Genomic DNA, 15,613 nt, shown 5'->3' with positions numbered 1-15,613 from the left:
ACTCTAGGAAGAATTGTTCGTGGAATGCAGCAATGAAATCGGACCAATGAGTGATCGGTTTGGCACCTCACCTTTCATCGTTGCACTGTCCTTGCCACCAAAGTAATGTAACATCAGTCAAAAACATAATAATGATTCTTACCTTGGTCTCATGGTCCTTGATTCCCATGGAATTGAAGTATTGTTCCATGCCTCTTATGTTGTCTACCTCTTTGGCGGATTGGTCTCCCTTGAACTACTTTGGCTTGGGAACGTCCACTCTTGGACTCGGCATCATGGTGATTACCCCTTGCACTATGACCGTCTTGCAAGCCTTGAGTTCATCTTTGACCTCTTCTAGCTCACTTGCCCTTAAGGACTTGTAAGCTTTGAATTCCTTCTTGACAAACTCGGTCAAGGTTTTGAGGGCATCGCCCCTCTCTTTCGCTAACCTGGCAACAACGTTTAAGGCGCCTGAAAATTCATAAAGGAGGTGATTCTTTGATCTAGTCCAATCTCTCCTTCTCTTCTTCGAAGAACTCATCCATCATTGATTTCATTCGGCGAGTCTCTCTTCGAAGGAGGTTGTCACATCTTCTGAGGAAGCTCTCTCGGACCTTGCAGAGGTGTCCTTGCCTTGGGCCTTCTCACCAACCACAGCAACAGTGGCAGCATCTTGCCCTGATATTCTCTCAAAAACTTAGTGTGCACTGTGAACTTTTCTCAATCACACTCTCTACAACTTGCTTTAATACCACTTGTCATAGGCCAATTGTTTAGGATCAGAACTGTGCAATGACTTAGGCTTCTCACCAACCATGGCAACAACAGCAGCGTCTCGCTCTGATATGCTCTAAAGAACGTCTCCGGGGAACAAATGCATATGCATTCAAGGTAGTGATGTCGATGAATGTGAGGTCTCTTTTGTCTTTTGCTTGTATTAGCAAAATTTTCCGTGGATTAACCCAGTTGACATTTGCTTTAAATTAGCAGATTTATCTGTATGCTCAACGTGTTACCAGAGTTGGGGCATTGTATTCAACATCATTAAGCTGGATTTGGCAATTGCCAATCTAATCCAAAAAAATGTTGACACAAATTATCTGATTAAATGCAATAAAATGATTAATAGCATAGAGGATGTACTCTCTACATATTTAATTTCATCATTTCTGTAACTGTCTGCTAATCAGGCTAACACATTGCTCCTTAAGTTTTTGTGGCAAACGTTAATTTCATTATGGGAAGAATAACAAAGCTTTTGTAACAAACTATAAGCAAATGCACTATTTGGTAAGGTACTTGGGAGTATCTAGTGGTGTCTTTGTTTCACAATATGGTGGCTGGTGATAAATTTGCTTCTTCTGTCGTGTGATGGAATGGACTAGACATCATTGGGTAGACATGTCATGCACTTCTTCTTTATGCATTAGTCTTTGTACTTGTATGCAGGCCAATTCTAAGTTTATCAGTTGCAATCTAACGCCTTGTTTACTTCCTTTTAATTTGTTTGACCTTTTTACTTATCTGGAAGCAGTCCCTGGACACATTTGGAAGTACAAAATGGAGGGCTAATCGAAGAGCACCTGCTGTAGTGGCGAGTCTCTGGGCTCAAGGTCGAACTGTTGGGGTTTGGTTGAGAGACAAGATGTAAGAACATACTAGATTTATGACAAACTATGGTTCTTTGTTTGCAAATTGTGTTTATCCAACTTGATGGCTGAAGATTCTGATCTTTAATGGCATTATTATAGTTGCCTATGGCCAGTATAATGTTGATATTCTATGTCTGGTTTCCTTCTGTTTAGGAAAAAGTTGACTTGGCTCCATGATATCCTACTGCAATGACTTACTAAGTATAGCATGATTTGACTAGAGTTCTCAATCATTTATTGATCTGATTCTATGTAGAGTGACTTATCTAAAACAGAAAACAAGAAAGAATTATTTCCAACTAGCGTTGTAAGAATAAGTTTTGCATATATAGTTCATTTGTTTTAATGTTGGTTGCCATGCAGAAGCTTGCTGGTTTTGGTTTTACGTGGTCACCCTGTCGTTCAGGTCATTACTTCCGTTCTACATTTTGCAGAACTTATTCCAATCTCTCTTTCATTGCGGCTTCCTTTGCCAGATAAGGATGTTTCCGAGGATGGTGATTTAATTGATTCTAGATGGAGCACTAGTAGTTAATGGCCTCTCAACTAGTCAAGTGTATTGCAAGTTTGCTACCTGCAGTGGAAGATTGTATTCTCAATTGAGGAAGAACTTAATGCTATAACCGAGTCAATCGGCCTAGTTGAATTTGCCCTAAAACCGTAAAGATTGATGGCTTCTTCCTAGCTCACTGGGCTTATTCTTTCCATTCTTTGAATCTATGTCTTCTTAGTATTGTTGTCTGTGAGCAATGTTAATTGATGTTTCCTGAACTTCTTTGTAAAAGAAAAAATTTCGAGTTTGGTGGGTTTTGGTCAAGACGTTTTGCTATAGAGATTTGCTGAGTTTGCTAACTTGGTGGAAATACCAAGGCCAGGTGGGCTCAAGGCTTTATTTTTGTTTTTTTTACCTTTGCTTGTGGAACCTGTTTCTTGACTTACGGACTGCTCGAAGCCCGTCTATATTTAACCAAAAACTAAAATCAAAATCCAATTCATAATTTATGATTAACTTATCGAAATTTCTTTTATCAAGAGTTCTTTATAAGTATTTCAATTTGTAGATTTTTTCATACTTTTTTTTTGGCTTTATTTACTAATTATTTTTATTTTTTTAATTTACTTTTTTAATTTGAAGTGAAGTTTTTATCTAAGTAAGGTATACATGTAAATAGCTTAAAGTGAGTTAAATGGTTGGGTAAGGATTTTCCTAGATTGGATTAAATATCAATGTATTTTTGTAATAGAAGTCGGGTTAAAAACATGTACGAGTCAGGTAAAATATTAATCATAAAATTTATTTTGCATGGAAATGGATCAAATGGATTAGACGGATCAATATAGGTCGGACTATTTTTGTCACGCCCCGAATCCCAGGCACACGCACATCCCTCGACAGTCGATCAAATTGCAATGTTTCTATGATGCGTCGCCGACCCTTTCTTTTTATGCACATGCGGAAGCGAACTAATAATCACCTAGACAACAAATAACACAGGGATAGTAGAAAGACATGCCAACACTTTTTCACAAAACTCACTTTATATACATATCAGGTTAAACCTATAGGTCTATACACATAAGTTTGACCCAAAAAGAAACTACCAGATAACCTACACCCCGGGCCCACCGCCTTGGGCTTCGGATCCTCCACGACACCATCTGGGATGTCGATGTCCAAAGGATGAGCTACCTCTACTTTGGATCCTTCAACCTCGGGCCCCGAGTTCTCCATAATATCATTCAATATATCGATGTCCATGGGGTGAAGTACCTCTTCATCCTCAGTTTCGACGGTAGACCCATCAAAACCCTACAAAGGACCCTTCTGAACCCCCTTAAGCTCGTTAAGGAACCACACTTTGAAGTGATAAGGTATCAAGTGAGATAGGCTCTCATCGACCCAAATAGTGGTCACCACGAGCTCATGGTTCCAGGTGGTCCCGAGGATGGGGAAAAAGATAGACTCGGACTCCATCTCCCATGGGCACCCAAAACGGACGTGACATACCTCCATCTAAGGACTTGAAAAAGAGTTAACCACGACGGGGTGAGATAAAAATCTCAGTGAGTCGACACCCTAAACCTTGATTAGGGTGAGAATTCACTCAAAGGCAGCCTAAATGGGCGTCACACACAAACTTACCTCTCCTCAGTACCTTCTTGCACATTAGCTCATCACATATATCATATGCATATAGTAAACATATTTCATAACTGGAACACATCAGTTCATCTTTCAAACAATCACATGGGTCTCGATTATAAGACCAAACCGTTATGATGCGTCCCATTCCGTACCATACAATTTTGTCCCATAATCAGGTGCGACTATCTCAATCACTCAAGTGTGTCATATTTTACAACCCATCAACCATGGCCAACTCAACAGTCGGCGGTCATTCAGCATAACCGGGCGTCATCCCGCTCCGTCAAGCACGGCAACATCTATATCTAGACGGCATTCCACGAGGGAGCATCAGCCCAGCCTCCATTGCGATCACCATCCATTAACTTGGGGCATCCGAACTTAATAAGGCATCACCTCCCCAACTCCCGTTGGGTGACAGGTTCCGATAGCAATCACACACACATCCATACTTGGCTAAGAACATTGTGCTTTGCACTCAAATACTTCTATTTCAAATAATGGACTTGGCCAATTTTCTTCCTATTAAAAATTCCCGGTAAAATAATTGTGTGTGGTCACACCTTTAAATTGAACCATAAAACACACTACACTCCCATTTTAAAATTCCACGATTTTATATACTATATAAAATAATTTTAGCTTAAAAAACCAACACCCCGTATTTTTCTGATTAGATACCCATAAATTCAAATTTTGCAATAATAATTGCCAATCACCATCAAGCACACAATTTCACATATAAGCAATCAATTTCACATATAAACTCAACCACGACGATCAGCTTAAAATTCTAATAAATGACTATCCCATCACAATTTACGCTAATTAAAATTAATAAAATAAATCTCAGAAAAAAAAATAAATTATTTTAATTTAATTAACTAAACCATAATTAAATAAACTAACCATGGTTAACAACCATAGTTAACTAACTAACCCTAGTCAACTAAACTAACCTAGAGTAATTCATCCTAATCAAACTAACCCCTAACTAAACTAATTTAACTATCTAGTTCATCCAACTAAACTAACCAACTAACTAGTCACACTAACTAAATTAACACTAATCTTAATTAAGACTAAACTAATCTCTCTAAGTGTAATTAATTTTCTAATTCGAGATTAGGGCGTTAACTCACCAGATTAGCATGATAGTGGGTTCACGACGATGGCAGCGCGAAGACGGTGAAGACCCAAACCTATGGCGTCTCCAACAGAGGATCAACCAAGGATGAAAAACCGCAAGGGGCTCACGGCTTGGAGCTATTGGTTTAGCTCGAATCTGTGGCTGGGGATGGGTCAAGCTGAAGCTGGGCTGGTCAGGACTGTTTTCTGGTCGCAAGGGTTGGCGGGCGCGACTAAGGGTGGCGCCGAACAAGTGGGTGGTCGCAGGAGCTGAAAAAGCTATGGAGCCGTGAGGCAAGTGGCCAAGTGGCCGTAGGTGGTCGAGCGAAGCTAGCGGCAACTTAGGACGGTAGCTGGACCAGCGGACGTGCGGTAGTGGTGCTGGCAGTAAGGTGGTCGCGAACTGAGCTGGAACAAGCGACACGGGGATGGCAGCTGGGACGGGCAGACTAGGTAGGGGCTGGACTTGAAGAAGAAGGAGAAATGATGAAGAAGCAAGAAGAAGAAGCATAAGGCTCGACTGACGCAAAAGGGGATGTGCACACTTGAAAGGGAGAGGAGAATTGGAGGGAGAAAGAAAGGGATTGAAAGTCCACCAACTAGCCAATGAGGATTTAAGTGAAATATCTATGCACTTGAGTGCATGGCCTCAAAGTCTTCATCAGCCTTCTATGTCAAAACATCAACCAGTGGCCAATTTCTTCTTAATTCTTCACTAAACACCTTCAATTTGATGGCAAAAAATGCCAAGGAAGCTGCCCATACGAATTTACCTTCAACTCTTCACATAACAATTCAAATTGGTGGCAAAAAATCCAAATAAAGGTGTCCCTCCGAATTTCTTCCATTTACTTTTTGCCGAATTTGATTTTTCCGCAAAATTCCGGGCTCGAAGGAATTTTTCAAAAAGATGAGACAAGATCCTAAAAATAAATTGCGATACCCTCGAATGTTCAATTCCTGAAATCAAATTCAATTTCGTGGTTAAAATTGACCGGACGCGATTTTAGTACAACCTAACCTACCGGGTAGCTTTTAGGGATTTCAATGTGTTTGACCCGTGATTAATAATTTTTTATCCACGTTTGTACATCTCCGACTCGTAGGTGACTCTCAGTTCTCGTAAAAATCGCAAGGTTTCAATTACGGGCACCAAGTATAAAATCGACAGAAAATCAGGTAGTGTCGTTCGACACGAATTTCATAATCATGTGAAATCACCTTGCAATTCAATTACATGATTTCGTCGAATCGACATATATCCGATCATAAATCAATTATAACGATGTTGTATTGACCCTTGCCGATTATCACGGTCGAGCGATCAATTTCTGATCGAATTCTTAAGTCGGTCGCGTTTATATCCCTTAACGGCTTTACCTAATAGGTTAGTTAATTCGTGAGTGATTAGCTCAGAGAGAAATGACCATAGGCACGTCGACGAAATACCCATCTCATATTATTGAGATGGGATCGAAAATTCAAGATGTTACAATTTTCGACCCGACCCACCCATTTACCGGCCCTAGACATGCCAAGTGGGTTCTATCTTTCATAGCCAATACAGGGTAAACTTAGCTCTGGTGCAACTCTTCCCTCCACCACCGAACTCTCCGTGACATAATGATCTCTTAAGGACTTCAACGACAACATCTTTTGGGGAGAAGTACACTATTAGTGTCACAAGTTGTGTACGACGCTCACTTTGGTACCAAAAGTTTCCGTCAAATCACTTAAGTGCCAAATCGGAGAAAAAACGATCATTTTGGTGCCACCAGCGAGAGATTATGGTCAAAATGATTACGTGACTTTTATATTTAAAAAAAAATCGAGAAGCCTTTTAAATGATGTCGTTTTGCCGTCAGATGTGGATGGCCTCACAAAAACGACGTCACACAGCTCATTTGGGATTGAAATTAGGGGTTTTTTTTTTTTTTGTTCAATCCTCACCGACCTAGCTTGCTCGGCCACTGTTGCTTGGCCACCGTGCTCAGCGACTGTCGCTCAGCCACCGTCGCTCGGCCTTCGTCGTAGTTGCTCGACTAGGTGAGCAAGGAGAGGTTAGGTTGTTTCTCGAGCAAGAAGCGATGGGAAAATAAGAGGCAAGGGTGGAGGAGGAGTTGAAAGAAGGGGGGTCGAAGGTGCAGAGAGAAAGAAGAAGAGGAGTACGAGGGAAACAAGGAGGGCGCAAATGGAGATGGTGGATTGGGCTCTGCTCAGAGAGTGGCTAGTGCTGGTGTTGTTCTTTGGGGAAGAAGACGATGCTGCCATGCCTCTCTCTCTCTCTCTCTCTCTCTCTCTCTCTCTCTCTCTATTTGGGGATTTAGGGTTTCGACTTGGGGGAAAGACATCAAACGATGTCGTTTTGTAATTTACATGCTGACTGTACTCTCCGACGAGCCACATCGGCGTCAAAAATTAATAAAAAACTGTCACGTCGGATTTCTGGCCAACCAGATCGGTGTTGACATTGAAATGATTGTTTTTCAAAATTTTTGGCACTTAAGTGATTCGACGGAAACTTTTGGCACCAAAGTGAGCGCCGTACACAACTTATGGCACTAATAGTGTACTTCTCCCGCATCTTTTGAAGAGAGTCCACATCTATAAGTGCTCCATAAATGGTCTTATCATTGCTGTTTTTAAGGGAAGATCTGCTCTAGTCGCTACACAGGAGGACATCATATTTGTTATGGCCTTTGAAAATTATGAAGAATGCTGCATATTCTTGCAAGCTTTGGAAGCCATGACCAGCAATCCAAATGATCCAAGACTATCTTTAACTGAAGCACCCTTTTGGCTACACAGCATTTGTGGGTTGGTTTTTGGTCTTAATCCAGATTGCATTAGTTTTCACTGCTGAAATAGCTATTTGGAGAGTGCAGTATTGATTGAATGGAACTGTTGTACTTGAATTGGGATTCTTTGATAATGTGAACATGGAAGCCTGAGGTTGATGTGGTGCTCATTCATTCGACTTTAAGGGGTACAAGTTCGACTTTGGTCCTTCTCTGTTCTCTGGCTTCCAATACAGAGGTCCTCAGGCGAATCCCCTTGCTCAGGTAAATATGATTTCCATCACACTAAGTTGCTCAATTTTGCTTCTAGCATGAATCCAGCGATTGGTGTCTATATAGCTGCTTTTCCATGAAATGCACTGCTGTACTATTTCACTCTTTGGATGATAACGGCATTTGCTTATGGATCAGGTGTATGCATTAGGAGAGTTCATTGGGTGTATGACTCCTGGATGATGTATATACCAGAATGTGAGTTTTTGTCACGTATTGGCCCAACAGAGTCTTTCAAGATGGATGTTTAGTTTTTCCCTTTGGAATGTCGATCACCTACCCAATTCTCAAAACTATCTATCTAATTCAAGATTGAAGAAAATGGTGATATATCATGTTCTGCTTAGTAAGAAATGGATTAGCTGATAGCCAGACAGCTGAGCCTAAATTAGTTAAAATCTAATAGTACTCACCATTGTCAATTATACGGATGCTGATGTGGAAATAGCTGGCCATAGCTTTCGCATGGACAATAAGGATACGGAACGTCTCTATTTGTAATTCAGGCCACTGCACCAACCGTTTTCCAGATTTGTCTAGCTGAAAAGTCCTTGGAATTGCCAGCTTTGAAAATATTACGACTTTCAACAAGTAAGTCTGAGCGATGGGACTCGATAGATTTGGCACCAGCTGTTCAACAATCATCGTTGGTTATAGCGTTACAGCGACACCCTTACAGATCAAAGAAGGAACGATTGCTTAAACTAAGTCAGCACCATATATCGATATGGCTACATAAATCAAAAGAATGAAAGTGGTGAATTTAGCTTGATAGTTGATGCTTTTGAAGTGAACGTGAGCAACAATTTGTCGTCGTCAGACAGCTTGCAGTTCGCACAAGCCCAATGACCTTATAGCCACCACAAAGATCAAAGATTTCATGGATTTTCCAATAGCATTTGGATTACACTCTTTCTATCTATAATCTCTACAATGCAATTTCCACAGCTCACACCACCTCCACAATTCGTCCTTTTGACATTGGTGACATAAATTTGCACATTCAAACGCCAAAGGAATAAATATCGGACAAAGAACATAGAAAAGCAAAGTCAGGGAGGCATTACACAATTACTCGATACATTAGAAATCACGTTCGACAAATTGAAAAGCAAGCAATCACCATGTTAAAGTGGGTTGATTCGGCCCAAAGCGACCAATAACAAGAGGCATACTCAGACAGATCTATTTCTAGAATTTTGTCAAGGATGCTGTCGTAAACTAAAACTATCGTATATAGCAAGGTATGAAACTACCATCAGGCATGACAGGATTCAATCATATTACTGATCAATCCTCCTTTCAAGGGCTATTTCATATATATCTGACTCAGGATTTTCAGATTTGACTCGTGAAAACAGGACAAGGCTGGATATAACACCATGTTCGATCCTACCTTCTTAACGCGCTAAACCGACGCTACGAGTGTTGATTATATCAAACATGCGAGCTTCAATAATCGGTGGCGAGTGGAATCCAACACCGGTGATGAGTTCTGCATGCGATTTGACTCACTCGCGAGTTTTTGGCATTAAAAACGGGGGAAGGCAGAGATTCCAGTCGCCGCTATCCTTTTGCGTTTACCGGAGACTGGAGAGACATGGACGTTGGCAACGTTTGAAGATGGCGGATAGTTAGATCCGGAAACTTCTCGATTTTTTTTTTCTCTTTCACTTCACTCTCTCCCGTCGCTCGCAAAAATGGTTCACTCCTCTTAATCTGAGTATGTCTAGTGCGGTTAGAAGAAAGATAAGCCAAAGAGATAAAGAAAACGCGCGATCCTGTTGTGGCATCGAACGCGTGATGTCCTTGCCAGATTCTTGCTTCGCTCAATAGCCGTCTTCTCAAACGCGCGTTAATTTTTATTCAGAAGAACGAAAATGATGATTATACATGAATGGCGAAAATAAAGAACACGGGCAACTGAACATAAAAGCTTCGATAATATAAGCCCTAGTTCCGCAGCAAATGGCCGAAGCCGGGACTGGAGCCGGAATCTGGGGGCTTGAAGGCGTCTGAGCTACGGCCGGGAGATGACGGCGTTGTTGTTGCCCGCACCATGGCACTTGGCTGCCGTGGCCGCGTGGAAGACGCATTGGTGTTCGTGGCTTCGTTCGAGTTTCCAGGATGCAACTTTTTGCTCTGCTCCACTACGGTTTTCCTTGGTTCCTTTTCTAGGAGTTCCTTGACATGTTGAAGCTCGTTTGGGAATGGGTTTTTCTTCTGCAGGAGCCTCAACTTCCTTGCTTCAGTGAATTCGAGCTTTAGATAGACGGCTAGAAGAAGAAAGAGGAAGGGCAACAGAGCCTTATTTTGCGCCATGGCGCAGAGAGAGAGAGAGAGAGAGCGAGAGAGAGAGAGAGAGAGAGAGAGAGAGCATGAGATGGCATTAAACAGCACCTGCCCGGGAATTTAAAGAGAGAGAGAGCATGAGATGAGAGGGTAGTAGACAGCATGCTAGACGTGGAGCATGCTAGACAGATGCGAATCCTTTCATGCCCAAACAAAGCCTAACTTTGTTCTAATGTCGATGATGCTTTTTAGGGATACCCTTTGGTCCAAAGTTTGTGAAGAATCCTAAGCCTCCACGTGACATCGCTTTCATGTATTAGGTGTTTTACCATTCCTTTCAACCTACACCTTAGATGAAATTTGACGACGTACTAAATGCATATGTTAGATAATCATTCTTGCAATTTTGAATTCTTTAAGAGTATGAGGGAGAGTCAATATACAATTACTTTTTATTTGCGATATCTAGTTAAGAACTCAAAAGAAATGAATCTAGATTTATGTAGTTTACATGATCATCACGATATAAAACATAAGGAAAACAACTCTTTCGTGATACTCCGATGAGATGCTGAGTTATTCATGCCGATAGAGAATGGCACTGTTTTTGTTCAACCCCTCTCGATTTTTCTTCTCTCTCTTTAATCATCAAAGCTTAAGGCACGGTTATCGACGCGTGGTACTTCTTGCCAGAACGAAAGCATGTTGCAATTAGCAAAATGTTTTAGGCAAAATTGGAGTGCGAGTTTTCGGATGCATGTGGAAGACAAGCTAGCCCTGGGCCCCCATGCGTACACGCTCTTCGAAGTTTTGTCTCGGATCTTGCTCTTTTGCTTCTTTGAGGAAATGTCATATAAACTTGCCAGTAATCCATATACAATTAAATACAATACGTTATTGATTTTTTTTTAGGTATACCAAAAGAGAATCTCAGATATTGTCGATTGCGGGTACTTCTTGCGTGTCTTTATCCCTCGGTTGGGCTAAAATATTAACTAAAAAAGTGAGTGTGACCGACCTACTTAGCTTTTTGATCTTAGGCAGCTTTTTCCGTGTTAGCTTCTTACTTTTAAGTTTTTGCGGCTATAAACAATTCGAACGTATCTTGACCGATTGGAATCGCCTGGAGCCGTTCACACGCTCCGAGAGTACCGAGAATATTCACTACTAGCTGGAGTATCTCATAGAATTTATGCACTTTATTTTTTATTTTTTTATTTTGATTTGTTCTACTCTATTTTTATTCTAACTCTTACTCTCAGACTTTTACTCTACCTCTTTGTACGGCGTGAGAATTGAAACCATACTTGAAACTAAATCATTCACATCCTAACTTTTTGTGAAGGCGGGGATTCGAATCTTTCATCTCCTCCTTTTATGTTGGAAGGATGGCCACTGAAGCAAATTCTAGTGATTTTATGTACTTTTCTGACTTTCTATTTCTCGGGGTAGTATTTTCGTTTGCTCATGATTAGAGAAGTATTCATACATTTCCATCTTCTACTAGTAGGTTATAAGTTCTCAAATTCACCCATAGGTAAATTTATTTCATAAAATATAAGTATATGTACATATTTTTTGAAAAGATTACTTGTATCATTTTGGAATAATTAGTTATCGGAAAATGATTTTATTATCGATGATAATTTTTGTCTAAACATTTCCGTGGACGATAAAAACATTTAACAAATAATTGGTAAAAAAAATTATGGCTCATATCATAGTGTTGCTTTCATAGTAGTCTAACGATTGCTATGCTAGCAAAACCCATCTGAGATATATTAACTATGTCCTCTGCTCTCTTTTCATTGTTTAAATGATTAAATAGCATGGAGCCATATAGGGAAAGCCCATGCAGATAGGTTTAAACCATCTCCCCAAATTGACCCATTAGAACCTCCAAGTCATTCAACCATGTGTTTGGTCTCTCTTCCTCTCTCCCCACTTATTATTGTTATTGTATATCTTTGTACTTTCTAATCAATTATATCGTTTTTGAATATTACAGTACCTACTATATATCTTGTTTGGGCTTAAAAACAAGATTGCATTTACGCGTACCAACATATTTAGAATTGATAAATCACTTCTGGGTCTCTTAAGATTTGAAGTTTGGATCCATCCCTATTAACAAATGTTTTAAGGGAAGCATATTTACTTTGAAATAATCCAATTGTCAAAATATCGCCTATATATAGTTGAGAGTTGAGAACAGTCAGTGCATTAATTGGTGTAAAGTTTCCTTAATTTTTTAATTAATAAGTGCCCGGGGGCATTAATTAATGAAATATTTATGTAATTAACCTAAATGAAGGTTTGGTGTCAGAGGTATGCTAAGATAGATATTTTTAATAAAAGAGGATAAGACACTCGGGAATATAAGAAATATAAAAGAGGATATGACAAGACATGCTATAATAAGCATAATGTATATGTTGGGGTGAGTGAACATGTTTCCTCCATAAATCCCTTTTTTTTCTTTGTAAAGGGGAGTTACAACGCGTTGGTGCTTTCATCAATTTAAACAAAATCTTAATACGAATATCACATGTTCATGCAAATTGCCAATGGTTTCACTTTGGTTAGTTTACCACTCAAAAAATCGAAAAATGATGATGCAACATGTCAATATGACGAGTTTTATGATGCTTTTTTAATTTGCTTCATTATTTGTCCTATATTGTAAACTTCAAGAAGTCATTTTTCAAATGACATAAGAGGTTTGGTTAATTACGCACTAATGTTAAATGTTCGGGCTACATATATAGACGTAATCAAAACAAAATTCTACGGTTATTGAAGGTTTCGGCTACACTTAAAAAAACGTTCAAACTATGGGGCTTGTAAGCATTACGATCGACTTCAAGATTCCCAGGAATTCACTGTCAAGAAAAAAAGTCAAAAGGCAAGTTACCTCAAGTAAAATGCAATTGGCCCGCAGTTCTTGGACGGATTTGCTCTTCATAATATAAGTAAATTAGTCACGCGATGGGCACATGCCAAAGTCCACACCTGAGGAGGACATTTCAAACAATATGAAGACTTCAGAGGGAACATGAAAAAAATTTGAAATTCAAGCGGGCAATTTTTTTCAGTATTAAAATCTCATGGGGGCAAAGCATAGCTCGCCTTACATGTCTGACATCAATAAGGTCGGCGATGACTGCTGGACAAGCTAGAGGCCTACTGCTGGACTAGAAACAGCTTCAGGGACGACATGACTAGATGACACTCGTAACAAAAATCATTCGTCCAACCAGACACAATCAACAACAATTGGATTTCGTGGAGTTCACATAAGACTCAACATTGTAAAAGATCAGGACAAGTAAATCACCCCATATTCTTTGCAAATTATGTCATACGTTCTCAGTCTCCTGTCTTAATTTCCACTTGTATCATTCCCAACTCCATGTTCCATAAACCTTGGTGATAAACCATCGAGCCGAGCGAACAACATGTGAAAATGATGAGGGAGAAATGAGAATGGAACGTACTGCGCCCATTCTATCTACAGGATACTTTGAACACAATTATATTCCAAAGATAGAGGCAAGAAAAGTAAAGAAAAATCAAACCCGTTAGAAAAGACAATCTAAGAGCCTTCTCATTAATTATAGCTATCAATTACTCTTTGATTAAGTAGCCTGGAAATCGGCCTATTCGGTTGGTGTGTCAGGATAGCAAAATGAAAGACTACTCTTAATTAGCAGGTGCATCAGACCTAGCGTGTAATAATCAAGAATGAATTTAGGGCTAAAAAAGGAACAAAATGTACTGTAAGATTCAACAATGTGTTGAATGCAGAGGAAGAAACAAGACTTGGGCCCCCAAAAGCAGGCAGTGTGAGAGCACGATTCTTGTGGCTCTAGTCGTTAGCTTTCTGCACCAAAATATTATGACTAGCTTGAACTTGATAAGTACATGATTCCAAAATCTTGTTGAAGAAGCAAGGTTCTAGCTAGCGTGGATGAAGCGCTCATAAGTGGTGCCATTGAGCATCTTAAAGACATCATTCTAGTTCTTGATATGGTCCGACGACGGCACACTACGTATCTTGATCTGGCAGCTCGTCAAATCCTTCGTTGGCAGGTCAAGGTACTCTTGTACTTCATTTAGCTTCTGCACAAGAGCAGAGAAATGAACACCAATGTAGCATTGGATATAAGTCGATTTTAATGGAAGTGAAATTAGCAACAGTAGCTTTCAAATGAGACGCAATCACAAGTGATTACTATAACACTTGGGTTCATCATCATAAACTAGACTTCAAGTAGAAAGTTATAGATTTTGGGCTCTATTTGCAGGATTTGCAGTATTATGCTGCACTCTATAAGTGATCAGTTTGAATTAAGGGTGCTTGCGAGATGTCATGGTACGAGGCCCCATTTCTTCATGAGATCCTGGTAGTACAGCACAATGTGCCCTGCGGAATTGTAGCATGTCAAAACCTTAGCAAAGTGCAACTCCATCTCCTTGAAATCATTGACCAAGGATGAGGAGTTGATTGTAGGTTTGTACCGCGATAGTGTCGCAGCCTGCGGTCAGTACCCAGGAAATGCATTCATGTATCAGTGTGCTAAGATGAATGAATTTGGGCATGTGCATAAGGTCGCGTGCCATTTGGGCGAATGTGTCTGTAGAGAGAGAGAGAGAGAGAGAGAGAGAGAGAGATAGACCTTTTGAGGAGAATGGACGTGGGACTTATGGTTTCCATTCAACAATTTAGCATAGCGGTCATAGGAATTTGCTAGCACTGAAACCATGCGGCGCAGAAGATCTCTGCGGAGGAGGAAAATTACAGAAACATGTCTGTGGGTAAAGTACTGACAAATTTCTACATGGTGCTCCATCATTCCTTGCATGAATTGTAAGCAAGAAATGCTCAATTTCCTAAAATTATCAACCAACAATTTGACAAGAAGCAACATTTTGCTGCATCGACAGTCTAGAAATAAGAAAATTATATACTTGCCCAGCGCGGTCATAAAGCTTAGGTAATTGCGTTTGCAAAATTCGTATGCCCTCAAATGCTTACTTGAAACATTCAATTTAATTGGATCTAGATGATGATCTCATGTACGCACAACCTTCTTATTCCTTGTTTTTTGGTTGGCCAAAGTGGTATCCAGCTTCTACACCAAAAAGCTTTTGGAGAAAAAGTCTCCTTTGGCATAATCCAGGGTTTCCAGAAATTCTAAAAATTTCAAGGTGTGAGCATTTTCTTTCATGCATGTGCTATACATAGTGATGGCTTTTTAATTAGTGATGGGCCTAAGTTGGCCCGTCCGCCCATGCTGGGCCCAAAAGGCCCGGCCCACGGGAATAGGGCCCGTGGAAGG

General features: G+C 40.2%; 1 protein-coding gene across 1 annotated transcript; it reads right to left on the bottom strand.

Annotated features, from left to right (window-relative positions):
* Positions 1 to 14,288: 14,288 nt before the first annotated feature.
* On the bottom strand, positions 14,289 to 15,124 carry LOC104420437. Its single transcript, XM_010032279.2, has 3 exons — positions 14,951 to 15,124; positions 14,651 to 14,809; positions 14,289 to 14,393 (listed from the first exon to the last, which is right to left on the bottom strand). Exons 1-3 carry the CDS (start codon positions 15,122 to 15,124, stop codon positions 14,289 to 14,291), a joined length of 438 nt encoding a protein of 145 aa, XP_010030581.2.
* Between the last annotated feature and the right edge of the window lie 489 nt (positions 15,125 to 15,613).

This window comes from Eucalyptus grandis, chromosome 9 (assembly GCF_016545825.1).
Source record: "Eucalyptus grandis isolate ANBG69807.140 chromosome 9, ASM1654582v1, whole genome shotgun sequence".
Taxonomy (NCBI): Eukaryota; Viridiplantae; Streptophyta; class Magnoliopsida; order Myrtales; family Myrtaceae; genus Eucalyptus; species Eucalyptus grandis.
This window is presented reverse-complemented; position numbering and strand designations above follow the sequence as displayed.

What these genes read in the sequence shown, in the direction of transcription:
- LOC104420437 (XM_010032279.2), bottom strand. Translation starts at nt 15,124, where the DNA reads ATGGAGCACCATGTAGAAATTTGTCAGTACTTTACCCACAGACATGTT. An exon ending in ACGTCCATTCTCCTCAAAAG is followed by an intron (nt 14,810 to 14,950) that starts GTCTATCTCTCT and finishes TACTGACCGCAG; the next exon opens with GCTGCGACACTATCGCGGTA. An exon ending in TCATGAAGAAATGGGGCCTC is followed by an intron (nt 14,394 to 14,650) that starts GTACCATGACAT and finishes GCTCTTGTGCAG; the next exon opens with AAGCTAAATGAAGTACAAGA.